Genomic DNA, 16573 nt, shown 5'->3' on the forward strand with positions numbered 1-16573 from the left:
CAGGACAATATTGAATATAAGTGATAAAATGTACATTTGCATTACTCTTGTTCTAAGAGATAAAACAGTGTCTTTCACCATTAATTACAGTAATATGTCAGTTATGAAAATTCCCTTCAATTTCTACATTTCCAAGATTTTTTTCATGAATGCAATCTAAACATTATCTATTTTTTTTCTGAATCAATCAAGTTAATCATATATGATTTTTTTCCTTTATTATGAATATGGTGAATTTCATTGATTGATTTTCAAATGTTATACCCATCTTTTATTACCAACAGTAAACCTACTTGTTCATGGTGCATGATCCATTTACATATTGTTAGATTTTATTTACTAGTATTTTCTTAACGATTTTTGCAAGTATGTTTATGAGGGATATTTTTCTTTCATTACCTTTTTATGTGTGTTATGTGTAAAGACCGTCTGGTTTTGAATTTGAATGAAGCTGGCCTCATAAAGTGAAAAACACTCTCACTTCCTCCCTAATCTGGAAGTTTGTGAAGAATTTGTACAAGTTCTGTAAATCTTTGATAGAATTTACCAGTGATGCCATTGAAGCCTGGAGTATTCTTTGTGGGAGAATCAAATTTAATTTAATTTATTTACTAAAAATAGGACCACTCATATTTCTTTTCTTTTCTTTTCTTTCTGTGGGTCTCACAGGTACATTTATTCATGCACAAGGGCATCAGCCCTGCTACAAGTCAACACAATGTCCCATGTTTGTGACCTGCCTACAACATAGACAGACCAACATCCCATTCAAAGAAAGCTGGTTAATGATGACCATGAGCAGGCACAGGACCAGAAGCTTTCAAGGCTTTACTTCTTTTATCAGCACTCCTGATTTTATAAAAGATGAAGCCCATCAACCCCATTCCTACCCAAATCTCCTGGTAAACTTGGGTATAGTAGGGTATCATGGGGATCCAAACATTCTTAATAAGGCTTTGAAGCATCTCGGGCACAGGATCAGCATCTCAGGTCACCCTAACTCACAACAGACAACTTGGAAAGGTCACTGAGTGCACAGGTGCTGCATGGGGCCTGCTGGGAAAGCAGGATCACTCATATTTTCTATTTTTTCTTGGGTCAAATTTGATCATCTGTGACTTTGAAAGACTTTATCAACTTCATGTAAGTGGTTGAAGTGATTTACAGGAAGTTTCTCATGATCTTCCTTTCTTTACCTTTTAATACATACAGGATCTGTAGTAATCTACCTTTTTTAATTGTGACTTTTTTTCTTGGTTAGTCTGACTAGAAGTTTATCAAATTTGTTTATTTTTTAAAAGCTTTTGGTTTCATTTATTTTATTTTGTTTTCTATTTAATTCATTTTGGTTTTCATCTTTATTATTTATTTTCTTCTTTTCAATTTGGTTTTAATTTCCTCTTCCCTTTTAAGCTTCTTAAAGTGGAAGCTCTGATCATTGAATCTGGACCTTTCTTCTTTACCAATATAAGCATTCAAAACTATAAAACTCTAAGAACTACTTTAGTTCTATCACACAAGTTTTTATATCTTGCATTCTCATTCAGTTTAAGATATGTCCCAATTACCCCTGTGATTTCTTCTTTGATGTATGAGATATTCAAAAGTATGTTGTTTAATTTTTTAATATTTTTGGATTCTTCCATATTCATTTGTTATTTATTTCTAATTTAATTCAATCATGATCGTGCAAGATATGTTATATAATTTTAATCCATTTATATTTATTAAGACTTATTTTAAAGCCCAGAAAATGGTCTACTTTGATCATTGTTTCATGAACACTCAAAACATCTATTTTCTCTGAATATGAAATTTTAAGTTTGTAGACTTCTTTGTTTAGCTTGTTAAAGATATTGTTCCATTGTCTTCTGACTTGCATTGTTTTTAAGAAGTCTGAATTTTTTCTACATTTCTCTATACATAATTTTTTTCTCTTGCTGCTTTTAAGATGTTTTCCTCTTCTTCATTGGTTTCAGCAATGTGATTTGGCTGTGTCTTGGTATGTGTTTTGTGTGTGTGTGTGTGTGTGTGTGTGTGTGTGTGTTTCTCTTACTTGCACTTTATTGACCTGCACTATTATGTGGGTTTATAATTTTTTATCATTTTAAAATAGTACTGCTGTTATTTATCCAAATATTTTTACTGCACTCCTCCTCTCTATTCTTTCTTTCTGGGATTCTAATTGGTTTTATATTGGGTTGTTTGAATTTTTTTCCACAGGTTCCTGAAACTGTGTTTCTGAACTTTTATTTATGTCTCCTTTCTTGGTAATTTCTATTGCTTTTTCTTCAAGTTAAATTATCTTTTCTTCTACAGTTCCTAATCTGCTATTAATCTAATCCAGTGAAATGTTCTTTGCAGATAATGTGTTTCTTTTATGTCTAGAAGGCACATTTGTTATTTTATATCTTTCATTCTTCTCATTATATTCATGGTTTCTTTTAATCCTTGAATATATATGTAATATTTGTAAATGTTTTAACATTCTTGCCTGCTAATTCCATCACCTCTTTCATGTATGTATCTCTTTCTTCTGATTTTCTTCTGACTATTAGTGACATTTTCTGCTTCTTCATATATCTAATAGTTTTTGTTTGTTTGTTTTGTGGTACATGGGCCTCTCATTGTTGTGGCCTCTCCCATTGCAGAGCACAGGCTCCGGACACGCAGGCTCAGCGGCCATGGCTCACGGGCCCAGCCACTCCGCAGCATGTGGGATCCTCCCGGACTGGGGCATGAACCCGTGTCCCCTGCATTGGCAGGCAGACTCTCAACCACTGCACCACCAGGGAAGCCCTACCTAGTAGTTTTTTAGTGAATGCTGGAGATTTTGAATTTCATGTGTGGTGTGCTGTATTTTTTAGCATTGAACATTGTTCTGTTGTGTATAGGTTACTTGTGGATCCTGTTCAGCTTGACCTGATTGAACTCTCTGTTTGATAGGGCAGGACTCAGTCTTTACTTTAGAGTTAGAGTGGCTCTATTCCTTAGGTATGGTCTTACTAGTGTCTCAATTGAAGGCCCAGGACGTTTAGTTAAGCTTCTCTGCTCTAGTTTGTCAAACACCAATGTCTCGCAGCCAAATGTAAACATCAGAACCTCTGTTTAGTTCACATTTCCCCATAATAGTTCTATGCCAGCCTTCTAATTCCTGGCTCCACATACGCATACCTTAGTATTCTGCAAAAGACCAAGAGATGCTTATGCATAGTTCTGCAGGTTTTATTTTGTGCAGCTTCCTCTTCTCTGCTACTCTGCCCCACAAGTTCCAGCCACATTGCCATCTCTAAATTTCAACATTTGTCTCCTCAGTTTATGCTTAAACTCTACTTCCCTATGCCATGTTTTGCAAAGAGCCTCTAAGCAAAAGCTCAGGGCAATCGTGGAGCTTAACTTTTGTGTTTTTATTCTCTCCAGAATCACAGTCTTTCACTGCCTATTGTCTAAAATCTGAAAACAATTGATTCATACGTTTTTCCCACTTTATTATTTTTTTTTATGGTGAAAGGACTAATAACGTAGTAGTTGCTGCCTCCTGAGTGGAAGGAGCAATATCTAATTGATGTTACACTTTTCTTTGTGTGCTATTTATCAATTTATTGCCCTTCAACTTCAAATTTGCCTTCATTGCTTGCTCTAAAGAAACTGAGCTGGGCCCTTGACAACTGGTACAATGTTAAGCTTTGTCATTTCAGAGCACTATTAGACACACTGCAGGAAGAAGGGACTTTCCATTTCCATTATGCTCCATTTGGCAGTTTTCTTCAGCATGACTTGGCTTCACCAGCAGCAAGTTCCTGCAACATGGGCAGATATTCCAACATCCAGCTCTGCAGTGCATGGCAATCAATAGCACCCCAAAATAAGCAGTTTTCCTCAGCATCCTTCTTTGCATAATAAAGTGTTTCCAGCAAGATACTACCTTCAGAATAGCTTTCCCCAGTACACTAGAGGGCAGATTTCTGGCACATTCCAAAGTGTGGATTTCCACCAAGTTCTCCCAGCATGGCACATTGCAATGTCTCTGTCATACAGTGGGTTGATGCTGTGCCCTCTCCAATAAGGTCTGGATATTAGTCCTTATGCAGGAAAGGGTTGTCTCTTCCTCAGGTGTTTGTTGAGTTTTTAACATTCATCTTTATTAAATTTTCTTGAATGCACACATGAGGTTTCTGAATCAGAGCAGATTTCTTATTTCTTTCTTATGCTCACCACACAATCAACAGTCAGAATGACATTGGATCATTAGTCTCTCCACATTTGCAACCCTGCAAAGTGATATGATAAGAACCAGATGGAAAATGTATCCTACACAAGTGGCAGGGCCATTCTGTATGCAAGAGATGGAGAAATATGAATGTCTTCCATTTATACAGAGGAAAGAGATTATTTTTCTCTCTCTCCTTCTGAGAGTCTCCTTGGAGACAGGATGCAAAGAATCCTTACTCTAATCTTTTGTTATGTAAATAAACCTTTCCAGGAAGAAGATAGTAGAGTGTCTATGGCTTTTACAACCTAGAAATGTCTTCATGGCTCCAGGTTCCACCCCTTTTGAAATGTAAACAAGCAGAGAGATAATGCTACAACTTAGGTGCCTTACCAGAAATGTAACCTTATGGCTCTTGGGGAGATAAGAGCTTATTGTATGGAAGCAATTAGCTCCACCATCAAAGAAACAAATGGTGTCAGACCTAATCCTCATTGTAAGGAGTAAAATGTTCCTAGGAGAAATGAAAGCAAACCTTCTACTCTGATAGTGTATGCATTTCCATGGCTCAGGAAACTGAGGTTTTTATAGGCTCACTAAAAAAATCTAGAGAAAATTTATTTCCCACAATATCCCATCTTAGCCCTAGGGATAGTATCTGTTCCTTATATCTGCTATTCTTGTATTCTTTAGAATTATCTTAATTACTATTCAATATCTTATTGCTCCAGTTCCTTGTTATAGCTACTAATTCTTTATATTAAACTCCCTATTCAAATTATTGAGTGACATTTGTCTAATTGGGCCTTGACTGATATAGAATTATAACTTACCCTCTCATAATTATGAAGGCAACAAAGTAATTGCTACTTTCTGTTCAAAAGATCCAATTTGCACAATGCCATCAATACACTAGTACATGTGATATTCTATGAAATGTCATGACAAACAAGATTTCTGTGGTCTATATTATGACAGGGAGCAGTAGAATTGTCATAGCCCTAAAACAAGACTGAGAATACACTACTGGCACTGCCAGGTAAGCAACTGCTTCTGATTGTACTTAAAATTTGTATGGAGAAAAAGTTATCCAGGCCAATAGCTACTTACCAAGTGTGACATGCTATGTGGATTTGCTCCAGTAACCACACTACATCTGGGACAGCAACAGCAACTGGCATCACAATCTGATTAAGTTTACAATAGCCCACAGTCATTTTCTAATACACATCTGAATTATTCACAGGCCAAACTGGAGGAATTAAATAGGGATGTGATAGGTATCATCACCCCTGCTTTTTCAAGTCGTTTATGGTACCATTCATCTCTACAATTCCCACAGTAATGTGATATTGCTTCTCATTTACTATCTTGAGAGGGGGAGGAAATTCTAACACTTCCTACCACATGGCCTGTATGTCAGGGAGCCACTGTGGGGAATTCTACCAGTTACTGAGCATGTCTATTCTAATTTTACATTAGAGAACTGAGGAAATAATGACCGGATAGGTCCCTGAACCAACTGATCCACTGTGTGTGAGACCAGAGCTAACACTACACCTATTACCTGATTTGAGTCAACACAGTGGAGCATCACAGTCTATCAACCAGTTTCCAAACCTATGTCAATTCAAAGATCAAGAGCCCCTTTACTGAAAGGGAGGCCAAGTCTCCTTGAGGAAGTACCCTGCATCATTAATACAAACACACACTGTAAATCTTCCACCAAACCTTCCCCCAAAGGGACCTATACCCATATACTAGAGTGACTTCACCAAGTAATAGGAAATACCAAGACCTTTCAAGGATTACTTGACACTGGCCCAAAATTTATGCTAACATTTTGGTACCCAAAATCTCACTATGGCTCATCAATCAAAATGATGGCTTATAGGGGTCAGATGGACAAAATGACATGCACTGTAGATGTCAATCAGCCTTTCTCCCAGCTACCTTAGTATTTGTTCAAAGGCTCCCATGAACAAAATGGCCATGTTAGCAGAGATGAAACCTATACTTAGGCTCAACAATATGGACTTCCCCTTATCAAAGCTGACCTGGATAACATCATTGTTGAGCACCCAATCTGCCAAAAGCAGCAACCAATAATAACCCTTAAATATGACATTATTTCTTGTTAAGAAACAGCCTGGTGGCAGGTTAATGATAATGGACCTCTTTCATAATGGAAGGGGCAGAAATCTGTCTTTGCTGGAATAGACACAAATTCTGAAAACGGATTTGCTTTCCCTACCCGTAATGCTTTCTGCCAGTCCTACTGCCTGTGGACACTCAGAATGCCTTAACCACCATCATGGCATTCCCTGCAGCATTGCATCTGGTAAAGGAACTCATTTCACAATACAGGAAGTACAGCAATGGACTCATGCTTATGGAATTAACTAGTCTTACCGTATATTCCATTATCCAGAAATAGCTGATGTATTTGAAAGATGAATGGCTTACTAATGACTCAGTTACTCCACCAGTTTTGAGATATCTTAAAATCATAGTGTTCTGTTTTAAATCAGTGTATGTTCTGAATCGGACAATTATATAGTCAGAATTCATGGGTCCAGGAGTTAAGGGGTGGAAGTGGTAATGGCTCCTTTTACTCCCATTTCACTTAATGACTCACTTGCAGGATTTTTCTTCCTGTCCCAGCATCCTTAGCTCCACTGGTCTTAGTACTCATGGGCAAAATATTTCTAACCAGGGAATGGGACAGAAATAATTAAATTTAATTAGAAGGTGAGACAGTCACCTGGCCATTTGTGACCCCACACATCACTGAACCAACAGTAATCCCATGTTACAATTAATCCATTATATTAAACTTTCATTATTCAAATTGCTGTGTGATTTCTATCTCCTGAATGGACCATGACTGATAACACTTCTTTTTTACACTAAGCAATCATATTTTCTAAGCACTGCTTTAGCTGAATCTCACAAGTTTTAATATCTTACATCTTAATTTCTATTCAATTCCAAATATTTTCCAATTTCCCTTATAATCTATTCTTCAACCCATCAGTTTTTAGGCTGTATGTTAATTTTTAAATGTTTTTCCCAGATTTTTTTTGTTTGATTTAGAATTGAATTCCACTATGGTCAGAGAACATACTTTTTATTATTCCAATCCTTATAAATATATTGAGTCTTATGATTCATATGTCCACTCTTGCTTCCATGTGCACTTGAAAAAAGAGTGTATTCTGCTGTTGTTGGTTGGAAGATTCTATAAATATCAAAAGGCCAAATGTACTAAAACGTGGAACAGCTGTTTTATATGCTTATTTACTGTCTACTCATTCAATCAATTGCTAAGCAAGTATTGAAATCCCCAATCAGAATTGTAAATTTATCTATTTCTCTCTTTAACTTAGCTTTTGTTTTATTTATTTTAGAACTCTATTACTAGGAGCATGTATATTTAAGATTGTCATGCCTTACTGATGAATTAGCTTTTTATTTTAATAAAATATCCCATTTTATTTATGATAATATTTCTTGCTTTGAAGTCTACTTTGTTTGATATTAATGAAAAATGAAGGTGGAAGTAAAGGCATTTTAAGATAAGTGAAAATTGGGATAATTTCTACACTACCAGAAATTGCTAAAGAAGTTCTAGAAGATATAACCCCTTCAGTACAATTAGAGTTTGCATGGTATATCTTTCCCTACACTTTTTCTTTCAATTTATCTGTGTATTTTTGTCAAATTTCTCTTTTAAATAGTGTATAGTTGAGTCTTGCTTGTTTTTATCCATTCTGACAACATCTGCCTTTTCACTGACATGTTTAGTACAGTTGACCCTTGAACACAGGTTTGAACTGCACAGGTATACTTATAGATGAATTTTTTTCAATACATATATTACTATGTTTACAATCTGAGGTTGGCTGAATTCACAAATGCAGAACCACAGATACAAAGTGTCAACTGTAAAGTTATATGTGGATTTTCGACTGCTGGGATGGGGGTAGTAGGGGTGTGTTGTGAGCACCCTTAACCTCCACATCACTGAAGGGTCAACCATATACCTAGGTTGAATACAGTTCTCAATACCATTGAATTTCAGTCTACTCTTTTACTATTTTTTCTATTTGTCTCATTTGTTAGCTGTTCCTCTGTTCCTTTATTCCTTCTTAAATATTAATATACTTCTTAAATATTAAAATAATTAAATATTTTTAGTATTCTATTTCTGTACTGCCTTCATAGGTATACCTCATTGCATTATTCTTTTCATTATTGTTCTATGGGTATGCATTCTTAACTTATTACAATCTTTCTTAGTTAAAATTGTACCACTTCTTGTTAAACAAAGGCATCTTATAACAATATTGTTATATTTAGCTCTTTCTTTATGTTATAGTTGTCACGTATATGACATCTATTATGTTATAAGCCTCACAATACTACGTCATAATATTTTCTTTAAATTATAATATATTCTTTAAAACAACTGAAAGAAAAATAAGATACCTTTGTTTACTCACATATTAACATATCTTCATTCCTCTTTATATATCCATAGTGATCTTCATTCCTCTTTATATATCTATAGCTTGCATCTTGTGTCATATCCCTTCAGTCTTAAGAAGTTCCTTTAGCATTTCTGGTAGTGTATAATTATCTCAATTTTCACTTACCTGAAAATATCTTTATTTCACATATATATGTAATTTTTGAATGATATTTTTTACTGGACATAGAATTCTGACTTAACACTAAAAACGTCACTCAACTGTTTTCTGGTCTCTATTGTTTTCAATTAGAAGTCAGTGAAATCATTGTTCCCTTGTATGTAATTTACCACTTTAACCTGGTGACTTTCAAGACTTCTTTTTTTAAAAAAAAATAATTAATTAATTTATTTATTTTTGGCTGCGTTGTGTCTTCATTGCTGCCCACGGGCTTTCTCTAGTTGCAGTGAGCAGGGGCTGCTCTTTGTTGTGGTGCACAGTCTCATTGTGGTGGCCTCTCTTGTTGTGCAGCACGGGCTCTAGGCACACGGACTTCAATAGTTGTGGCGCATGGACTCAGTAGTTGTGGCTCATGGGCTCTAGAATGCAGGCTAAGTAGTTGTGGCACACGGGATTAGTTGCTCTGCGGCATGTGGGATCTTCCCGGACCAGGGCTCAAACCTGTGTTGCCTGCATTGGCAGGTGGATTTCCAACCACTGCGCCACCAGGGAAGCCCTCAAGATTTCTTTATCTTTGATTTTTAAAGATTCAGCTCTGATGTACATAGACTTGATTCTTTTTATTTATCCTGTTTGGAATTCACTGAGATTCTTGGATTTGTTAGTTTATATTTCTCACTAATTTGGCCAATGAATCTCCGGATATTTTTGTGACACATTCTACTCTCTGAGACTCCAATTACATGGACATTAGAATTCTTGTATTGTTGCATGAATCATTGAGACTTTTCATTCATTTCTTTTCTGTTCTTAGATCAATAGAAATTATTGAATTTGATCTTCAAGTTAATTGACCCTGTCTTTTACCAGTTACAATTTTCTGTTAAGAAGATTAGTAAATATTTCATTTCAAATATTGTAACTTTCAGTTCTATAAATTCTATTTCCTTCCTATTACAGCTCTCATTTCTTAACTGAGATTCCACATCTGTTTGTTCATTAAGAGCATGGTTTCCTGTAAATCTTTGAACCTATGTATACTACCTGCTTTTAAGTCCCTGACTACTAATTTGGGCCGTCTTAAGGTTAACTTATACAGACTATCTTTCTCTTGATTATGGGTCATATTTTTCTGTTTATTCCAATGTTGAGCATTTAATTGTATACTGGGCATTGTGGAGGATACATTATAGAAATACTTGGATTCATTAATCTTGGTGCACTTGCCATCTTTGAGTAGGCACAATGTCAGGAAGTCTCCCTACAGCACAGTGTTTGGACTTGCTAAATTCATTCACCTTGACCTGAATCTTCCAATACATGAACAGATGAAGTCACCAACTGAGTCATGTCATTTCCTTTCTTGGGGTTACACGGTACTCTGTTTATAGCACTAATCACACTCTAATGAAATTGGCTGCAAGCAGACTGTGAGCTACTCAAGAGCAAGGCTCAGGTCTTATCTCTGCATCTAGTGCCTAACCCAGTGCCTGATACTCAGAGTGGATATGCATGTCATATTTGTTGATGTAACAAAATGAATCATTTAAAAAGTCAGAAATCATACAATGCTAACACAAAATTCACAAAATACTGTAATATGTGGGTCATTTAACTCTGTTAACTCAAAGACTCTAACATAAGTTCAGTTTCAACCGACGATATCAATGAACCACAATACAAGGTAATTTTAAATGCTTATGGTAAACATTTAAAGAAATATATTCATGAGGTTCAATATACTTTGTTTACAAAGGCAGGAATGAAAACAGAACATTTCAGTAAGAGTCTATCAATACTGACTGAAATGAAGTTCCAGTATCTAAAACATGAAGTTTACTCATTCATCATACCCTATTCCCTGATTAGAATAAATTGTGTGTTTGAGCATGTAAATTCCCTGATTAGAATAAATTGTGTGTGTGTTTGTACATATGGATGGAGTAACAGAAAGAGCATGGAATTTAGGATTAATAGATCTGTAACTGAGGCTCCATTTTTAGCCCTACTTCTATCTCTAATTGTGTATGTGCCCTTAGGAACGTCCCCAGTGTATTTCTCTGAAAATGAGGTAGCAATATTTATCTTACACAGTGCTGTTAGTATAAAATGAGGTCATGAATGTGAAAGACCTTTGTGAACTGTAAAGAGTTACATAAAGGGCTTCCCTGGTGGCGCAGTGGTTGGGAGTCCGCCTGCCGATGCAGGGGACGCGGGTTCGTGCCCCGGTCCGGGAGGATCCCACGTGCCGCGGAGCGGCTGGGCCTGTGAGCCATGGCCGCTGAGCCTGCGCGTCTGGAGCCTGTGCTCCGCAACGGGAGAGGCCACAGCAGTGAGAGGCCCGCGTACCGCAAAAAAAAAAAAAAAAAAAAAAAAAAAAAAAGAGTTACATAAATATTAGAGATAGTTATAAAATAATTCAAATAAAGCATTATTATCAATACCTTTGACCATGGCATTCATCACATCTAAAACTCCCAAATGTTATCTCTCCCCTTACAAAAATATACATGCATACTTACACACACACGTACGAACACATACGCTACCACACATGTGTGCATACTTCATTCAGCAACAGCATCAAAACTGATCTGAGATCTTGCACCTTTTAAATATGCCTTTTTTAAAATTAAGCCCTGTGGGTCACTTACTTCCTGTCTTAATATGGCTTAATATTATCCCTCCTGCCTACCTCCCTCCTCTCTCCACCTGGAAACATTTATACTCATTAAGAAAATGTTTTATTCTACTTATTGTTGGTAGGGCTGCAACTATATTCTCTAATCCATCATGCATTGCAAGTAGGGAGTGTGAAAGGATATCAGGTGAAACTGGTTTTTCTCTAGAGAAGCTACAAAGTCAACACTGTGAAAATCCTATTTCAGAATGTTTAAGATCCGTAATAGTCTGTTTCACATTTTCTTTTCTAAAAGATTAAGTATTAAACTATCTTAACTCTTGGTTTTATATGTCAAGCTATCAAACAATCAGTTTCAAGTCTGTTATTTTTCTGGTTATGGCTAAAACATACTAACCTAGTATTAATCCAGTTTCCTTCCAAAGAAGGATATTTTTCCTCCAGCCCAGTTTTAAGTGACTAATTAACAAAAATGCATGAATGTCAACTGAGCTTATGGAACAAGTGAGAACTGCTTATAGGCAATCCTGCAATGGGGAAAAGTAATTTCAACTATGCTTCCAAGGTTGTCACCTCTACTTTGTCATTTTCTGTTAGTTTACTTTAGGTGAGGGAAGTCTATATGGCAGGCAGAGGGAATATGATATGATATGTCTATCCAAACAAAAGCTGGAAATTCCTGGACAAGACCTTATACTTAATATTTGTTCACACATTCATCTTTCCAAAGGTTTATTAAGTACCTATTATTTGTCAAGCTAATATTCAATACAGCAATGGGCATACAGAGATGAATAATACCCACCTGCTAGTACATCTAGTTTTTTCAGGCCTGTGTGTCTCTGCTCAGGCTCTTTTCTTTCCCTTGACTGTCCTCCCTCATCCCTCCCCCAGACTTCAATTGACCCAATGCCACAAAAAGTTAATTAAATATCACCTCTCTGAATTATTTTCTGACCTTCTAAATAGATTTGACCAGTTCTCTTTTTTGCACAACACTCCTGACCCCAAACAACAATCCTGTACGTATGCCTATAGCAAGTTTTGGTATTCTTTGCTATTTTGTCTGTCTTCCCCATCAGACTGTGAATAACTTGAAACAGAGTCCCTGCATTACTCGTTACTGTAACCCCACAGCTAGTTAACTGCTTAATGCACAGTGCTTGAGAAATACACATAGACTGAATAAATAACTGACATTATGGTTATTTTTCTGATGCACAGAAGAGATAAACAAAAAAAAGTGCTAAAAGAAAAGAGGTGTTTGCAATGCACAAGAGAAGCAAGATGAAGAAATATGGGTAGAGTGAGACATTAGAGAATTATAACAAAAAGAAAGAAGATAATGAAGATAGCCCCCACATTAACCAGCAATCTAAGTAACATGCATAATTACAGGAGAGAGCAATAAAATGATTCACTGTTCCTGATTCATCATACTGGAAGGATATGAGACCACATAGGCCTACCCACTTTTGTACTATTTGTTGCACTTCTCCTGTAGGAGCTGCTTTCTCCAGTGAGTCTAAAGTCATGCAAAGTGTGTAAAACAACTAACATTAGTGGGCAATTCACTGATGCATCAGGTGTGAGGGGGAAGGGCAAGAATGATGTTTAAATGCTTAGGAAATGGAGGGGATGGAATGGGAGAAGGCCAGAAAACTTTCAACACAGAAGACCACATGTGCCTTCTGATATCTCTCCACCCCCCATTATCCCTCAGCCTCCCAGCTGAGAACCACACACACCTTCTATTTCCCCAACTTAATGAAAAATAGCAGTGCCCACATAGGCAAAAGTGTACAGGGTCAAAGAGTGCTTCTCTAAGAGAGTTTAAGGAAATTATGGAAGCAAATGATCTATAAAAGAAGAAAATTGGATTCTGTGGTATATTTCTGCTAGGATTTGAGGGAAGAAATACTTATACCAGAGAAAATTCTTTGAGAATATGATGGAAATGACACATTCATACTTGTGCACAAAATCTAGTAAATAATTCCATAAAGTTCAAAACCCCTCTAAGCCCTTCCAAACACTACTCCTCAAGGCACTATGAAGCTCAGGTTGAGATACCTCTCCTAGAGGGATACCCAGCGATGTTTATCACGGAGACTCTGACATCAGCTATGATGTCACGCAACTGTGAGAGCCTGCAACGAGGGACACTGGACAAAGAACCCCAGCCCTGTTGACCTCCTCACATCAGGATCTGTGGAACAGAGAGTAAATTACAGGTCACCTAGAAGATGCAGCAATACTATTTCTGTGGCTCAGAACAGAAAAATAAAACTGGAAAGTAAGGGACAGGAACTACCCTGGGGATGGAATCACAATGGAAGTGTGTGAAAAGACATGTTGCCATATCAGTGTCTCTTGGTATCTTCCAGCTCTGTCTCAGAGCAGAGATAAACTAGTAGTAAGATCCACAAAAAAATATTCCCACATGGACTTCCCTGGTGGTGCAGTGGTTAAGAATCCACCTGTCAAGGCAGGGGACACAGTTTTGAGCCCTGGTCCAAGAAGATCCCACATGCCGCTGAGCAACTAAGCCCACGCGCCACAACTACTAAGCCTGCGCTCTAGAGCCTGCAAGCCACAACTACTGAGCCCACATGCTACAACTATTGAAGCTTGCACTCTAGATCCTGTGCTCTGCAACAAGAGAAGCCACCACAATGAGAAGCCCACGCACCGAAACGAAGAGTAACCCCCGCTCACACCTAGTAGAGAAAGCCCGCGCACAACAACAAAGACCCAACGCAGCCAAAAATAAATAAATTTACAAAAAGAAAAGTTTATTAAAAAATATTCCCACAACCTTCCTCATTGAGGATATAAAATAACGTAGCATGAATATGCTTATTTTGATATACATTGTATTGGGAGAAGGATAAGTTTGCACTGCTGCTGATAGAAGGGAATTCAATGACATTTGTCTTAGACTCTGCAATCAGAATAGCCAGTATCTGAGAAAACTACTTCAATGCCACTGCAGTTACTACATAGAAGTTTTAAATCTGAAAGGCTTCCATAGGTTGAAAAAAGAAGTGTGTTTATAACAAGTACATCTGGATAAAAGTGCAGTTACAGAGAACAGCCACCAATACATTCTCTCCCAGCTTAGCCTCTAGGAATGACAGAGATTTTTGCCTTGATTGCAAAGAAGGAAGGGAGACACACAGAAATGAATATTAGCTAAGGAGCTAACATGGCTGGATAATGAAAGAAATGACCCTTTTTGCTGAGGCTGTTCATTCTTCAATCAGCAAGAATTAAGAAAATTGTTTCTGAAATGACTGTCACGGGGTAAGTGATTTAGCTTCTGAGAATGAAAGCCATCCTCAGGCTGTCTCTGCAGCTTCATTTCCTAAGACCTCTTTCACATCTGTTCCAACTGCCTTTTCTCCACTTCTCCTTACCAGACTACGTCAAGGATTTGACTGTCTGAGAGGAGCCAGGTAAAGTGAGGGCCAAAAGAGGTTTGCAAGCAGAACTCCTCAGGCACAGAAACAAGTAGTCTTAATCTGGCTTGGAATGATTCTTGTATCTGGTAACAAAATTTGACAGAGCAAAAACCTTGCTTTCTGCTTTTCCCTTAGAGCATGAGAAGGAAAAGCATTTCAACTCTTTGACATTATTCTCCACAAACATTGTATTTGATGAACTTGTGAATCATGGCATGCTTGTGAGTAGACACACATTACACTGGACAAAAGGTCTCCTGACAAAACAATTCAATCTGTTAAGAAATGTTTCTGCCCACAGCTCTGCATAGGGCATCCTTGACCTCGTTGCTCCTCAGACTGTAAACAACAGGGTTCAGCAGAGGAGTGATGATGGTGTAGGTCACAGAGAGAAGAAGATCTTTTTCTGTTGCATTTTCTGACTTGGGCTTGAGGTAGGCAATGGAGACACAGCCATAGTGGACCATGACCACAGTGAGGTGGGAGGCACATGTGGCAAAGGTCTTCTTCCAGCCCTTGGTTGACAGTATCTTAAGGATGGAAGAGATAATGAGGATATAGGAGGTGAAGAACAGGCCCACAGGAACAAAAATCACATATGAACTTACACCATAATTGATAATCTCATTGATAGTGGTATCAATGCTAGAAAGTTTCATGACTGGGTAAATGCCACAGAAGGGCAAATGGAACATGGCCATTATATGGAGAACTGCCATAACCAGACCAGTGCCAAAGGACACACAGACTAACCTAGCACACACTCCTTTATTCATGAGGACTGTGTACCTCAGGGGCTTGCAGATGGCCACATAGCAGTCATAGCCCATAGATGTGATCAAGAAGCAATTATTAGTGGCCAAGATGACAGAAAAGAACATCTGGGTTGCACAGCCTTACAAGGAGATAGGCTGGTTATGAAAAATAAGACCAGAAAGCACTCGTGGGATGATGACCAATGTGTACACGGTCTCAGAACTAGCCAGCATGTTCAGGAAGAAGTACATGGGCATGTGGTGGTGAAGATCAACACAAATCATGGTCACAATGATGATGTTCCCAGCCAGAGTGAAAATGGAGATGGTAAGGAAAACCACAAAGAGGGTTATCTGGTGCGTTCCAAAGACAGAGAAACCCAGGAAGATGAATTCTGCCACTTCTGTGAAGTTCTTTCTCTGCATTCTACTATATCAGTGCCCTAAAGCAATAAAAGGAAGCAGTCATCAAGGGGAAAATTCCCATCAGCAACTGGACTTCACAGCAGGGACAATGACAGCTGAACTGAGAAAGTGAGTCCAATTCCCCCCTTGTGACCAACAAGCTCACACGTATGGCCCTGGCACAGAAAGAAAGATAACTACTTTTGTCTCTTTGGGGCTTATACATGTGAACATGATCAAGATGGAGCAAACTTCCCCTGTGCATGAAGACTTCCAAGCAAATGCTCACCACACACACATCATAGTGATGTTAGGAAGGGGAAGAGAACAGCCAGGAAAGAGTCATGCTCTGGGTCCCTATCAGTAATGATATCCACCACTTAAACTCTAGGAACAAAGGGCTCACTAATAAAGTGCATGTCAAGAAAATGATAAAAGTGAGAGTT

At 37.7% G+C, this 16573-nt stretch overlaps 1 protein-coding gene and 1 pseudogene across 1 annotated transcript; both read right to left on the reverse strand.

Moving 5' to 3' along the window:
- Nucleotides 1-782: 782 nt before the first annotated feature.
- Nucleotides 783-965, reverse strand: LOC132423174 (ATP synthase subunit ATP5MJ, mitochondrial pseudogene; annotated as a pseudogene).
- A 14280-nt stretch (nucleotides 966-15245) lies between these two features.
- OR10J5 (olfactory receptor family 10 subfamily J member 5) lies at nucleotides 15246-16148 on the reverse strand. The gene is given in 1 exon segment (XM_060032340.1): nucleotides 15246-16148. A coding segment is annotated over 1 exon segment (903 nt).
- Nucleotides 16149-16573: the final 425 nt, after the last annotated feature.

Source organism: Delphinus delphis, chromosome 1 (genome assembly GCF_949987515.2).
Source record: "Delphinus delphis chromosome 1, mDelDel1.2, whole genome shotgun sequence".
Classification (NCBI taxonomy): domain Eukaryota; kingdom Metazoa; phylum Chordata; class Mammalia; order Artiodactyla; family Delphinidae; genus Delphinus; species Delphinus delphis.